Source organism: Trachemys scripta, chromosome 12 (genome assembly GCF_013100865.1).
Source record: "Trachemys scripta elegans isolate TJP31775 chromosome 12, CAS_Tse_1.0, whole genome shotgun sequence".
NCBI lineage: Eukaryota > Metazoa > Chordata > Testudines > Emydidae > Trachemys > Trachemys scripta.
Window position 1 is genome coordinate 28,623,493 of NC_048309.1, and position 15,807 is coordinate 28,639,299.

At 44.7% G+C, this 15,807-nt stretch overlaps 1 protein-coding gene across 3 annotated transcripts in view; it reads right to left on the reverse strand.

Moving 5' to 3' along the window:
* The window catches only part of TOX2 (TOX high mobility group box family member 2), a 256,708-nt gene that overhangs the window by 14,367 nt on the left and 226,534 nt on the right, over positions 1–15,807 (reverse strand). For all 3 annotated transcript variants that reach the window (XM_034787530.1, XM_034787528.1, XM_034787529.1), the window contains one exon: positions 5,683–5,763. In XM_034787530.1, the coding sequence (XP_034643421.1) occupies positions 5,683–5,763 (81 nt within the window). The remainder of the gene's footprint in view (positions 1–5,682; positions 5,764–15,807) is intronic.

Genomic DNA, 15,807 nt, shown 5'->3' on the forward strand with positions numbered 1-15,807 from the left:
CCCTGTAAAGAGCAGCATATTATAGCAATAACTTCAGTACATTTTGTTCCTTGGAAAAGACAGTTATTCCGTCCCAGCAAATGTGGGTTCTCACTACTTCTCAGGATTGAGCTCAACAGCTGCTTCTGCCGCAGTAACACAAACAGCACTAACATCTCACACCTCAGGCACACTCCCAATACTTCTGCCATAACCTCAAGCCTCTCCCGCCCCACCCCACCCCACCCACACCCAACCACTGCTGCACATAAACCCTTCACAAGCCCTGCTAGTGCTCCACTGCCCTCAGTTGCTAAATTAACTGCCTTATGTCACTGCCTATGGTCGGTTCAGGGAAAGATCCTGTGAGTTGCTCTGGGCAGACTTATTTCAGAGTAGCAGCTGCGTTAGTCTGTATCCGCAAAAAGAACAGGAGTACTTGTGGCACCTTAAGGTATGTCTATACTTACCTCTGGGTTCAGTGGTAAGCAATCAATCTTCTGGGATCGATTTATCGCGTCTTGTCTAGACGCGATAAATCGATCCCGGAAGTGCTCGCCGTCGACACCGGTACTCCTGCTCTGCGAGAGGAGTACACGGAGTCGACGGGGGAGCCTGCCTGCCGCGTGTGGACCCACGGTAAGTACCTTGTAGCTCGAATTAAGATACTTTGATTTCAGCTACGTTATTCACGTAGCTGAAGTTGCGTATCTAAGTTCGAACTGGGGGGTTAGTGTGGACCAGCCCTTAGAGACTAACAAATTTATTAGAGCATGCTCTAATAAATTTGTTAGTCTCTAAGGTGCCACAAGTACTCCTGTTCTTTTTAGGCAGACTTAGTGAGAGGCTGTTAGGCCAGGCAGAACTTGAATCAAAACTGCCCCTCACAAACAGTCACTTTTCAGCTGCTCTGACCCTGACAGTTACGAATGCTGCAGTGTGTGTGTTTGTACAACGGCTCTGTTCTCTTGCTGCCCATCGCATCCTCCACTTTGATCCCACAGATCAATCAGGATGCTGGATTTGGGACATCACATTATTTTCCATGGTAACTGACTGTGATGCAATTAACTAAGACTTAATACTTCGGTGCAGGACCAAGGAGGAGAAACTGGGCTGGGAGGGAAAAGGCCCTAATATTCTCACAGACACACAGAGACACATAGGATTCTGCACCGCTGACTGGAGTTTTGCAATTAACTTCAAATGGTGAATGATCAAACCCATAAACACATACACAAAAGTTGGACATGTCCACACCCTCAGTAACTGCAGAAGTCCAGTGGTGGTTCTTACAGGCATGGGAATCTTACATAAAATAAACAATCTAGTCTCAGTATCTGCACGTAACAGGACTGCACTGGCTAGGGCCCTGTACAGGAGTGCTAGAGCCCTGCATAAAGAGTCAGATGAATTACTGCCATCTCCCACTGTCAGATGGATCTTGTTAGCTCCAATCAGGATAGAAATGGGGTTGGAGGGGATCTATGGGGCAGAGGGAACTAGGCTGGGAAAGATGGTTCCTGCAGGGAAACTCTAGCAGCAGCTGTGCTCAAAGAGAAAGCTAGGCTGAAATCTACATTTTCTTAATAATATAGTAATACTAGCATCAGCAGATCTTACAGCACTTTACAAAGGAGGGAGTACTATTACCCCATTTTACAGATGGGGAAACAGATGCACAGGGAGGTGAAATGATTTGCCCAAGGTCACCCAGCAGGCCAGTGACATAACAAGGACTAGAACCCAGGTCTCCTGAGCACAGCCCAGAACTCTATTCACTAGGCAACACTGCCTTGTGATTTGACTTACCAATAAGCCCTAGTAGGAAGGTCAGCTGGGACAATGCAGTGTGGGTAGACTCTATCTGGAGCAGAATTGGGCCCCACCTGCAATATCCCCTTGGACCTCCCTATGCTTACTTGCATACAGCAAATACTAAGTTTATCTAACTGCAAATACTTATTTACTTCTCTGAAACAACAGGCAAGTTTCTAAGGAACATACAGACACAGGAAATATTTTTGCCTCTAAATGCTCTCATTTCCACATTTATTTAAATATGAAACTCACCCTTTAAAACTCCTGCTCTCTCTAACCCCTCCCCCACACAACAGTGATTATTGCTTTCTTGCTGTATGCACCGAGATACTGCTCCACTGTATTAAAGGCAGCACAAACAGAATTCCAATATCAAAATAGCCAGGCAAGCTCATACTAAAAACATTCAGAGCGGTTATGAATCTTTTTAAGCACTTAAACCAATGAAAGGGACTTAGATTATTTCCTTTTTGACCTTTTTGCCACAGCTCTTAACCTTCAAGTGTGGCTTGGTTAACTCTGAGGCAAGGTGCCTCAGTGCTCACTGCACAGCATGACATGTGTAGTTACTCCGCCTGTAATTACATTCCAGTTTAAGCCATGTGGGTTTATTTTTAACATTAAGTATAATTGTGCACAATATTAATGACGGGCTGACATCACTAAGCTCCCAGCCTAACATAGTTTCACTCCAGGGGCTGTCAGCCCATGCAACTTTAACAGTTTTCCATGCCAGGCACCCATGTCATTGAGGGCAGTCCCAATTCTTAAAGGAAAACGTATATTTGGTCCCCTCCCACCACCCCTTCAGCACGGGCAGAAGCTTAGTTTGGTCCTTCACTGTGATGGCGCCCTCTGCAGGAAAGGGACAACAGCTACACCTAGTTCCATTGCCATGCAGTGGATAGTCACATACTACTTCAATTGGGAGAGAGGGGGAGAGAACTGCCAAGCACCACCTGGGACCTCACTGTGAGTGACATTCATACACTTCCAGAATTGAAAGTGGCAGATCCATTCTCTCTCCATCCTTTTTCCTCTGAATTGGATTAATCCTCTATAGCAGAGGAGGTTGTTTTTATTTTTTTACTATTGCTGTTGCCATGTGTTATTTACCCAGCTCACAGCTGTTATGGCACTAATTAGCTATTTATTTCTTCATTGTTTGGGATGGTACACTTTCCCATTTTCTAGGAATTCATTCACATTTGCTTTTAACCTTTTCTCCTAACCTGGCATGGGGAAACAGCACCCTTCTCACCTTCTTAAATGCACTGCAGACTTCTGTTTCCATTTAGAAGGTCTGTCTGAGCTGCAGACCTATCCATTAGATTACACCAAAGTAAACTCTCCCTACCACTGCGCTGTGTACAAACCCAAATGGAAGAGAAGAGTAAGCACAGAGGAGCAGGGAGGAGAGATTAGCACAATTCCAATGACAAAATACAGGCACTTTCCCCTATAATAATGGTCTAGAGAATCTGCTGCCTGCATATAACTCCCTTCCTCCCAGATCCAGGACAAAGAGAATCTATGTTGTTTCTATGGAACCTACCACTGTGGTATCTGAGCTCCTGTCACGTCCCATATTGTGCAGTGACCTGGTAAGTCACAACCCAGAACTAACACTACCTGGCGGTGTCGGGAGGGTTGATCCTCTGCCCCCGCCCTCCACTTCCATTGATGTTGCCTCTAACTCCACTCAGCTAGCATCTGGAACTGCACCCCGAGTCTACTACGGCACCCAGGCCACATCAAGAGAGAGGAGGGGAGGCACTGGGTGCTTCCGGGCATCGAGGCCAACAGGTGCTACTTGAGGACTAAGCTGGATAGGCCAAGGGGCATCATGGGGGGAGTTCTGGTGCAGGAAGAAGCCGATTGCCCTCCACACCATGGGAGACCACCCCAGAGTAGCTGTATGGGGAGTGAGGTGGGCAGAAGGCAACCTCCCCACCCGAGTGATGCAGAGAGAGAAATGGGGAAGATAGGTTGGAAGGAAAGGAAAGAAAGACAGGGCTGGCTGAGGGTGGGGGGGGGGGAGAAAAATGGGAATTAAGGGGGACCTGGAGCATGGTCTGGAGAGGACAGACTCAGGGGAGGAGAAACTAAAACCTTCTCTGCCCAGGGAGCCAATATAAACAACCACCTCAGAACCCTGTAACACTATCAGATGGCTGTGCTGCTCCTTCAGAGTTCTCCCCATGACAGTATGAACCTGTGCCCTCCAGAAGGAGTTGCTATTGCTCACTCACACAGCCAGAGTCTCCTCCCTGCTAGTCCGGATGTGCCCAGTGTGCTTTCACTGACAGCAGTGTGAATTCACAGTAATACCACCGAGGCCAATGGAGTGACTAGATGGAGGTCAGACTAGATGTGGGAGGTCAGACTAGATGATCATAATGGTCCCTTCTGACCTTAAAGTCTATGAGTCTTAAAGTCTATGAGTCTATGAGACTAGGTATTTACACTGCTCAGGGCGCTCGACTCATAGCCGGAGCCACCAGCAGGGCTGAACCCACAGCTCAGTGAATGTGGCTCCTGTCTGGCTACTGAGCCCAGTCCAGGACAGCTTAGGGCTCACCTTGCCACCCCAGCCTTTTCCAGGAGTCATGAGCATCACTCTCTTCACTGCTCATGGCCCCTCTTGATTTGGGGGGCAGGAGAAAGAGCCCGGGATATGAGAAGATAGCTCACTGGGAGGCGGACAAAGTCAGCAGACATGTTCCCTCCTCCCCATGGGCAGAGATGCCCATTGACTGCCGTGGCACCTGCCGATAAGGACACAGATGGCAAACAGCAAGCGGATCAGTGCTGAGCCAGGAGTGGAAATTGGGGAATACATTCACATCCGTAGGTCGTGTGTAGGAACCTTACGGATCAGTTCCTTTCTCCTCTCTCAGGAATTAAATCCAGCCCAAGGTTCTTCCTTCCTCTTACTTTTGAAGGCAAACAGTGTCCTGACCAATGGCCACGGGCGCTCAGACAGATGTGCTGAGGAGGGTGTATGGCTCACTCTACCATTCCAGGAGACACTGGCAAGTGAGGGGGGCACTGGGCTTGGGCGTTACTTCTGTCCTGCACACTCCCATGTAAGGTCATGAATTAACGTACTGAGAGTCCCCTAAGCTGAAATGCATAAGAAAGTCTCCTGTTGGGGCATGGAAGGGACAAAACCTCCAAAGAATTATAAAACTACTGGAGCAGATCCTCAGGTGGTGTAAATCCATGGACATTTCTGCCCCACTTTATACCAGCTGAGGATCTGGCCCATTGTCTTTAGTGTCTTTTGCAAAATGCCTGTATATTGCAAATCCTTTTGCTCGTCAGCCTATCACCTGGATGCCAATTGCAAGAGTGGTGTAAAGAATCCAAGCACCATGCTCCGGAATGGTGTAAGTGAGCAACAGAACCAGGTAATGGAATTCAAATAACATCTCACCTTTGAGCGATGATAACATAGCGCAGACAATTCAGCCCCCCTCTGATGGGGGCGGGGGGGGGGAAACCAAGACAAAACGGAAACCTATCTAAAGCTGCAAATCAGTTATTACTCAGTGTGGTTACAGAGCAATCCAACTGCAGTGAGGGATCATGGCAGTCCTGCCTTCAAACACTGCAATGTGCCATAATAAATGAGATCTTATTTTGGTGTGTTAAGGAAAAAAAATTGGCACCCACACTGCATTGTGTACGCTCAAGTCGTGCTGCAGAGCATTTCATTTAGCTCCTCCAGAAGGTATTTAACACTGATATTAGTTTTGATAGCACGGTTACAGTGTATTTCTTATAAACTTGCTCCTCCCCAGAGATTTCCAGGAGTTCCAGCTAATTCGTCATTGCCACATCCATAGAGACTCATGTATGAAACACATTGTCTGTTACCTTGGAAACCAAGCTGGCCCTGTAGGCTGCCAGAGCCTTTAGATACTCCTTCTTCGCGGCTTCTGTTTTCCTCTTATATGCCTGAAAGGACCAAACAATGAATAATAATTAATAAAGCAAAACCGGGTGCTGTCTGGCATTGCTACATCTCACCCTCTGCAGATCGCCCGTGTCTCCACTGGGCTGTGTTGCTTTGTTACAAGGAACAGGGATGGGGCCTTAAAATACAGTATTCAGGAAAAGCAGGTTTCTCACTGAGGTGCTGCTGCCAAGAGAGGAGGGAGGGTGGGGGGTGGAAGAGAAATTTGACCCAAATAAACCCCTAGATCTGAACACCCTCAAATTTTGGGGAAGTGTGTGTGGGGGGATGGATCTGAACCTTGCTAGGTATTTGTACATGCTCATTGCCATGGTATCTGAGAGAGTGGGTTAGGGGTAGTAAAGATAGCCTCTCTCTCATGGTTCAGAGAGGTCTGTGTTCCTGATGCATGCCAAAGGAGGACAGCCCTGTCAATGGAGCAAATCTACTACAAAAAACAGAATCCCAACAGGGTTCTATGCTACCCATCTGCCCTAGCCAGAGACCTGTTTCAGAGAGAGGTGCCTTTTCAAACACCCTTTGATTCACGGCCATCAGGGCTGTCAAGCTGTGGCAATCTGAATGAGTGAGATTTTGTCTATTTCATTGAAATACATGGGGAAAATCTTCATGGTAGGAGTAAGTGTCATGGAGTCAGCGGGAGGAGGTCTGCTCTGGATGACACTGGTGTGAAATCAATGGAGTCATTCCACACTGTTAACCCATGTGTGAATGAGAACAGAATCTGAAAAATTAATTCAGTATAAGGAAGCCTCCCAACACTGCAAATTCCAAATGTTAAAAAATCATGAGTTAGGCCCCCCAAAATCATGAGATTGGTTTAAAAATCACAATTTCAGAAATCCTAAATTTTGGGTTCTTTTTCTTTGCCTTCTACTTTTGAGTCTTTAAGACTCATGTTTTCAAGCTTTCCTCTGCAACCTTGAGGGCTAGAAACTTAATTTTCCTTTTCAAACGAATGCTGAAATTCTCCATGAATTGGGGCTTTGAGAAAAACACTATGTATTGTGAGACTCAGCATCACTAAATGGAGCTTGCCAGACTTTAACAACTGTTGATAATTAGTCTCTCTCTACCATAAGAATAATCGTTTTACTCTAGCTGTATTGTGCTGGGCTAATTTTCAGCTCAGAATGACACTCATGAAACCTTAGTACAGTGGTTCTCAAACTTTTGTACTAGTGACCCCTTTCACGTAGCAAGTCTGTGAGTGCGACCCTCCCCCCCCCCCTTAAATTAAAAACACTTTTTATATATTTAACACCATTATAAATTCTGGAGGCAAAGCAGGGTTTGGGGTGGAGGCTGACAGCTCGCGACCCCCCATGTAGTATCCTTGTGACCCCCTGAGGGGTCCTGACCCCCCAGTTTGAGAACCCCTGCCTTAGTATGAAGTCAATAGGTTGCAAGGAGCATAAGTCTGAGGAGAATCTGGTGTGCTGTTTGTAGAACTGACACAGAAATACAGCCCTATCTCATGCAGGCCAATTCCCCAATGGCCCCCAAGGACCAAACTGGAACCAGCTAAAATTATCAAGTGAGAAAAATATTTTCAAATGAAAGAAAAACATGGGCAAGGGAGGAAAGTACTGAAATAAAATACTTACTAACCTCCTGCATGAAACCCAAATCCCTCATCAAACAAGTCAAAGTTAATTTCAGTTAGAACAGATTTGAATACATTTAACTCTGCTTTCAAAACAACAACAACTTTACAACAGTAAATATGCTGATGTCCAGAGGAGATTTTCAGTTGTTTTTTGCCACGTGTTTCCATCGTGGCATCGCGTATTATAGTCAAGTAATGTAAATGACCAAGGACTCACTTGTGAGCCCAGCTGCATGCCTGCCAGGGGGCAAGGAGCTATAAGGAGCCCCCTTTCTTCCCTCTGTGGGCTATGTGCACCCGTATATCTGTGCAAAGGGATGAGCAGCCCCTGCTGGGCTGCTATGCCCTTCCCGGCTCAGATGGACAGGGATTTGGCAGACGTCCACCCGCATGCTCCCAATAAGTTGGCCAGTCCAGCTGAGTCAGCCTGGAAGGGAGATTAAGCTGTTCAAGGTCCAGTCACAATCTGGTCCCTGCGCTGCCCCTTACTCCGGCTGGATTGGAAGATAACCATCCAATTACAAATGAGTATTTTATTACAGTCAAATGCAAAAGAGTAAATAACGTTTTTACCATTGAGTTCATACACATTTCTGCACACCCTGAAGGCGGCTGCCTAGCATGTCCCGTTGTGTCATGTCTGTCCACTCCCTGATCTTTTTTATCTTACTATGTCTGGTCTCTCGGCCTTGATAGCTGTTGCAGTCCCGCAGTATTACCACACTGGACAGTGAGAGCTCAAATAACTGTGGCCTCAGTATAGGGTGACCAGACAGCAAGTATGAAAAATCGGGACGGGGGTGGGGGGTAATAGGAGCCTATATAAGAAAAAGACCCCAAACTCGGGACTGTCCTTATAAAATTGGGACATCTGGTCACCCTACCCCAGTAGTACCAGAAAGGCGAAAAAGAGGTTTTGTATCATACTTTTTCTTTCCTTAGGATTGTAATTTACAAACCATACTTGCTCTAGGTTGAATGCATAGTCTAAGAATGGGATCATTTCTCTTTACACTTTTGAAAAGGATCAATCTGGGAGACACTGGTCCTGGTCCTGAAGTCCTTGCACACGCAAAACCTCCAGTAAAGTGAATAGAATTGAGAAGGTGTTCCAGCCCACAGACATTCATGTGCACTGAGCATATTTAGCAGTCCCACAGATCTAAAGATCATGCAGGAGTCAATATGGTTTCCCAGGATGAAATTTCTGGCTTTTCACTTACAAAATATGAAATATGATATAAAAATTATGCTAAAAGATCATTCAAATGGCAAAGTCAAGCCCTCTAAAGTGAAAAATGGAGAATCAAGGTTGCCCATGCAATCTTAATTTCCCCCTTAGTAAGGATGTATTATGATACAATCTTTAGTTACACGATCACATTTGTTCTACATGGTCCCTGCCTAGTTCAGTTCACTGAGTGGATGGTGCAAGAACAGAATTAGAAAGGATGCTTTTTTGTGATTAAGGCACTGATGGAACCCAGGAGAGCTGGGCACTCTTCACAGACTTCCTGTGTGATGTCTGGCATACATATATAGGAACCCAATTAAGAATACAGAGGCATAGTTAATTCGGACATTTCCTAATTTTTGAGTGCTAGAGTTTGCAGCCTTTATTTGCTTTTAACGTATTTTTTGTTGTATAATATACATCATATACACTGCCTATATGCTATATAGTATTAGGCAACCTTAATAGTAGGTGGTGCTACCAGCCCCACCTATATATGCATGTACATATATACATTGCACACATACTGATGTGTGTATGTTTGGGTGTGCACGCATGTGTCTAAAACAGTGTCAGGAAAGACGGTTCCAGTTGGAATACATTATTTTTTATTCATGCTGCAGACACGTATTGCTTCAACTCAGATTCACTAACAAAGGATCTGAGTGCAAGATTGGAAGGCAGACATTTTAAAGATCATCTCGTGTGTAAAAGCTGAAAATTGGATGAAAGCTAATCAGAAGTGATTTCAGTGCTGAAACTGTTTCTTCCAAAATGTGCAGAAAAACGCTCATCTGGTCCCAGTGCATGAAGGATGCCATCCTCTTCCCAGGGGCTTTTCAATCCCATGTCCTCTTCATTGATTTGTATAAAGAAATATGTAATACTGAGGAATTTGCTTTTAATGGATGCTCTCAAATGCAATATCAGATGCCGGTATAACAATGAAATATCCATCGCCCTCTCTCAAGTCAGTACATAACAGTGACCATATCTGATGGTGATTAATCAAAAACATATTTATTTTCTTCTTATGCTGCTGTAAAATACCTAGGACGGGATTTTCTTGTTTTTGGTAGCACATAAACTAAAAGTGCTCTTGACTCAAACGCTGCATGGAAGTTCATTCAATGACAGTGGATACTATTGTTATGGCACACACGGAGAAGCAGCAATTTAGTGCTTGGGAGAGTGGGGAAGGGAGGGGAATTTAGAGTTTTTAACTTAACAAACAAAAAGAAACAAATAACTAATAAGCAACGTGCTTATCACCCCAGTCACTTTGCTTGTGTGTTATAGCCCTTTCCCACCCCCTTCATCTGCCTTTGTCTTTTCAGATTGTAAGCAATTTGAGGCAGGAACTGCGTCTTCTCTTGTATTTGGAAAGTGCTAGTAACTTGTGGTTGCTACAGCAATCTATTACATGATAATTGAACAAAGAGACCTCATATTAAGAAGCAGTAATAACAGAAGGGAACTTTGTCACAGGATAATGGTCTCCTGCTGCTGCACTAGATTTACGACCCTACTCTACGCTGATGTTGCAATGTAATACTGGGGCATGTAGTATGTGGTGCACTATTTAAGCGGCTGTCAACAAGGTTGTGGTTCCTAAATGGAAAAACTGCTTTATGGTTAAGCGTGGAACCAACCTGACATCAAACTATTCCTCCTCAGGCCTACAGAAGCACCTCAAGAGATTTTTTTTGTTTTAAAAATAAACGGGCAATTTCTCCTTTTGACACATTTATCGTGGTGACACTTGAAATGGTCATTTCCAGGGAGAAGTTGCACTTCTGAGCTACTCATCCTCTTCCTGAAGGTGGCATGTTAGAGGGGCCCCACCGACATTTCGTCTCCTTAATCGATGGTGAAGTGCGCTGAACTCTTAAGGAAACACGAGGCATCCGGAAGCTCAGTGCTGCGAGACTGCAGCAAGTCACAGATTAATATATTCTGAGAGCCTTCCTGGGGTCTGCGCTCTTTCTGAAGCATCCTCCTCCAAGTCCTTCTCACACAGCAGCCATGTGGCTTGCCCTTCACATAGGGGAGGTGGGGAGACTTCTTGGCATGTGCTACTTGGGAAGTTGTTGCCAAGTCCTGGAATCTGATATCTCTTAGATCCACTAGGGGTGAGTAACATTAGAGGAAGGTGATTCTGGAAACACTCAGCAGGAAACTATCTGAAGTAGCTTTCAAAGGCCTGTGTGTATGTGTGTGTGGGTTTAGCCACATGATCCTCAAGACAAAACGTCCGAACATGCTGACCAACAATTGTCTTGACACACTCAGCTGCTCTACGCTGACCGTTAAACCATATTCAGCATGACGTTAACACAACTGGTGGCAACATTGTTTAGGTCACAGCCCAGACCTGGCTTCCTGTGGTGAAATCCTGGCTTCACTGAAGTCAATGGCAAAACTCCCATTCAGTAGGGCCAGGAATTTACCCACTGAGCCATGGAGTCTTGTGGCTAAAAACACTGCATGACACTTTGAAAATGTAGGCCTTAAGTGTAAATACCAGATCCTAGCGGAGCCGCTTAAAACCCCTCTGTGTTAAAGGAGCTTTGAAGCAGTGTTTATGACCTTTTAAAGTTTTCATTTAAATATTGACAGAACCATGCTACTTTCTAATTAAATCACATTTTCTCCCAGGGATTTTAATTTCAAAGTCATTTATCAGATTTAAAGATGCTCCAAATATTTTACATGTGTTCCTTGATAATCTGCCATGCCTGCTGATTTATTTTGCTTATTCGTAAGCAGAATTCATTAGTCATTAAGGGAGGGGGTGGAGGATGGCGGGGGGGAGCAAATACAGATAGTGATTATGAAAAAAAATATCAGAGCTGTAAGAAGCATATGTTGGAGTCGTAATCCTGACACCTCTGTGTCTCAGCAAAGCAGCTAGTAATTGTACCATAATGAAATGTTCTTGTTTGATAACCAGTTAATTAGAGAAGACAATTATTCCAAACCCTGCTGACGCCCGCGGAACTGCTCTGTGTTGCGCACACACAGAATGACAGGAGTAGCAGTATCAAGAAGCTGTCCATTCCAGCCCTGTTGTTTGAAAAGAAACTGTTTTGTAAGGTGGGGTTGGGGGTGAAAAGGAACCCAGAACTACCACAGAAACATTCTCCTCATCCATCCAGGAGCTGGGATTGATTTTACAATGACAATGACCACCCAACTGACTGATTGTCTTTGCCCAGAAAGTCTAGTTTTGTGGTGAAATCTGGAGGGAGGGAGGGAGGGAGGGAGGGAGTGTGTGTGTGTGTGTGTCAGTTACTTTTCAACAAGGTGCAGTTCAGTATTACTGTTATTTCTGACTGCAAATTTGGTGCACTTCATAATGAAGAGGATCAAACTGCTCTCCCTTTGCCCCCCCCCCACCACATAACTCTATAAGACCCATCCTGCCCCAGGCCATATGACCCCATAATGACCAGCCTTTCCCCATCACCTCCCCACTCTGAATGTGACTGTATCGCTATATAAAGCCATAGAGACCATTACCAGCATTGCCACCAACCCAGACTGACCATGGTCCTCATTGGGAAGTATAACTCCATATGAACTATCCTACCACACTATAACCATATACAGCCTGCAGCTGTGCATCCTGGCTGGGCAATATCCTCCATATGGCCCTACCATCCTCACTGCCCAGTGGCAGTTCCATATGGATCATTCTATGCAGCCATATAGGGCTGCATGCACTGGTCCTCTCTGCTCTGTACTCCTGATGGCTCTCTCCCCGCTCAGGCCTTCGCCACTGTCAACCCCAAGGTCTCCCAGGTGGACAACTCCTCCAACTTCCTGGGCAACGTCCTCCACAGCCCCAGGGGCAATGTATTCTAATAATAATGCCATGAATAGTAGATAAGGAGTACATGCCATACCAAGTAGAAGCAGCCTTAAGTGACATGGAGCAAGAAAACTTGCTGTTTTGTATCAACACAGAAAAGCACTGCAGCCCATACAGTGTGGAAGAAGTTTGTTTTTTCTCCTCAGATACTGTTGCAAGACAATGCCAGGTCTGGAAAGCCTCAGCCTTGTTCTGTTGTTTGCCTCTGGGGGGCACTTACATGTGCAGGTGTAATATCTTGCAGATAGAACTGATGGCCTGAGGGTTCACTGTGGGAGAGCAGCCTCCAAATTACATAGTACGGTTGAGATACTGCAGTGTTAATAAAGTAAAAAGTGCCCATGCTGGTGATAACAAGTACTGTGAGGTGGCTGAAGAGGACACTCCTGGTATAAACCCAGGGAATGTTATTTTCATTGGCCTGTGCTCTGTTTCATGCCAGTGGTGACAAATCAAAAGATTTTTATATTTTGGAGCAGTTTATCACAATGTAATTAAAATAAAAGCCAAGGTGAAATCACAGCTAGGAGGCTTTAAAGACAGAGCAAGCTTATAATGTGGGTTTGGAGCTGTCCCCATAGGAGGTGAGCATGCAGCCCCTGCCTCGTTCCTTGAGCCTAGTGTTAATGGTGGTTCAAACGATTAGAACTACTGTGGACTTGGGAATATGTTGCTGAGTAGAGACCTTAGAAACAGAAAGCACGGGAAGACGGGGATATGATGCCAATGAAATGTAAGCTAATGGAGGAAGAAAAAAAAACAGTGGTGCAACGTAAGCCTGGCTTGACATGAATGACTGGACATGGATGATGTGGACACGGTGTGTGTGTGTACGTGCAACTGCAGTCACTCACTGGGAAAGTACCCACTCCATGGCCTGGAGGAATGGCGTATCCCAGTGCAGTGAGGATGGGTCCACAGGCTAGGGAGGCTGGTGACCAGAACGCATGGTGCCAGCGAAGTAACTCGCACACAGGGTGGAGTGGGAAAAACGGTTCTCATGGGCCTGTCCTCTCTTTCCCCTCCTCCCTCAGCTGACGAGGAAGCAGCTGTTTTGGGTAAGGAGTGGGTGGAAGACAGCACCCAACTTAAGGTATCCTGGGAGAATATCAAGGATGTAACAAGCACCCACTAGATTTCTGTCTTGGCTCTCTGAGGAGAAGAGCTCAGACTCTTGGGGCTATGTTAAGAGAAGCTCAAGCCTTCCTTTTTTCACCATACAGCACTGCTAGATCACTTTACCTCTCCAGGGAACTTCACTCATTCTGTTCAGCTTCCCCCAGCCCGTATTTCCCTCAGGGCACGAAGAACTGTGCAAAAGCCTTGGATGGCACTCACAAGGCCTTGCTGTCTGCTTCCAGTTAGTGGTACCAGTCTAGCATCACCCTGTCGCTAGAAATAGCCAGGTCATTTCACTGTCGCCTATTACCTCCCCACTGAATTACCACGGTTCATCATTGCCAGCTCTCTGTATAAACACTATTACTGGTCAATATTATGGCCAGGTTGCCTGACAACACCATGCTGTATATTGTTCCCAACAAGTCTAGGCTTCACTGTGGCTGAAATGTAATATAAGTTTACAACAGGCCTCAGACTCTCTTATATCCTGCAGGTGATATATGCAGTACCCTGTCAGTAAGTGATGTATCTGGTCCAATGAGCAGATGTCTCTGATTAGATGGGTGATCTATTATTTTCTGCTGAGCAAGTAATTTTTTCCTTGGTGATTTATCCATTTAGTATAAACTCTGTTCCACTCCCCATGCAGTGTATTTATATGGGAATGTCGCACAAGAATTTTGCTAGGGGTACTGTATATCGCTACTTAGCATACTGAACGTGTCCATTGCTGAGTGTAATGTAGCCACAATGAGCTATATTCTGCTCTCAGTTTCGTGCAATCCCACTGAATCCCAAGCCTCAAAAATGCACTGAAACCTGCTGGTGAGTTTAACCTGATTTTGCATGAAAGCTCTGTGAAATGGTGAATTTCACCTGTTTTATGATGTAAAGCCCAGGGTCACTTGAAAGCATTGTTCATGAATCTTGTGCTGATCCTGGTCTGAGGTTCAAGTTTTTAATGAAACCCCAAACCAGCAACTTTCAGATGTTCAATGGTTTCATAATGCAACTTCCATAAGCCTCCAGTATTTATCTACATGAAAATTTAACTGTGATGCTTGTAGACCAAGTGCCAAGTCTCCTGGGCCTCACTGAACACTGACAAATGCATAGCTGGAAACCAGTCTGGATTGCCTGTGTGTTCGTATTGTTAAAATAGATATTAGAGTTACAAGAATGCATTTAGACTTTATGAAATGATTGTAGGATGCTGCATGCATTAATCTTACTTATATCATCTGTATCCCATCTTATAAGGTAATGTTTAAGTGTTTGCTCTGTATCTATTAATATGTTCGCTAAGACTGTAAATCCCCACAGTTGGGAAGAAGCATTACCAAGTGTGAAATGCTAGTTTACCACAAGAAGTGTTATCTCCTCCCCAACAAAAGGCCTGGAGAGACCAGACAAGCCATTGTGAAGCACGAATGGATAAAATACGTTGTTGGCTGCTTCTGCCTGTCTGCACGGGTGGGGGGGGGGGAGGAGGAAGGAGGAGAGAGGGTCCATATAATTATGTCACTCAGTGTAGACCTTGTCAAAGACTCCTATTGACTTCAATGGGAATTAGATCAAGCACCTTGAGAAATTACGCTAAAAACCTATAGCAGAGAGATAATTTTCTATTAGATTCTATAGGATGACGCAAAACACCTATGGAAAAGTGACTCTGTGACTTTTAAAAGTTTTAACTTGAGTAAAATATTACTCTGTTTTAACTTAGGTCCATTTTACTCTATCTAAAACTAAGAAAAGCTAACCAAAGGGAAAGATGCTTTTACATTAAGATAAATACAGTATTTTTATATTAAGACTATGTTTATGTAACTCTAAAATCAGGGAGACATGATTCATAGTTACATGAAAGTGCTTGGTTCTGTTTATTCAAGAATTTGTTTTTATGCTAATGCTCCTTTTTAAGTGGTAGCTGATAATACACGGCAAATAATTAAGTGAAAATAAAAAAAAAAGGTGATTAAATAACGAACGTAAACTGTATTTGTGATGTCAAGTACTCCGTAATTTACCTACCACTAACAATCGGTAAATCCAGAAGTTAGACCTATATATATTATTAAGCCCCTTGTCTCCCCAAATACAGAAATCAAACTACGCCCTCATCCCATCACAGTTTGAATGCTGGGGGGAAGGGAATAAAAATCCCTGTTAAGGAGAAATTGTAT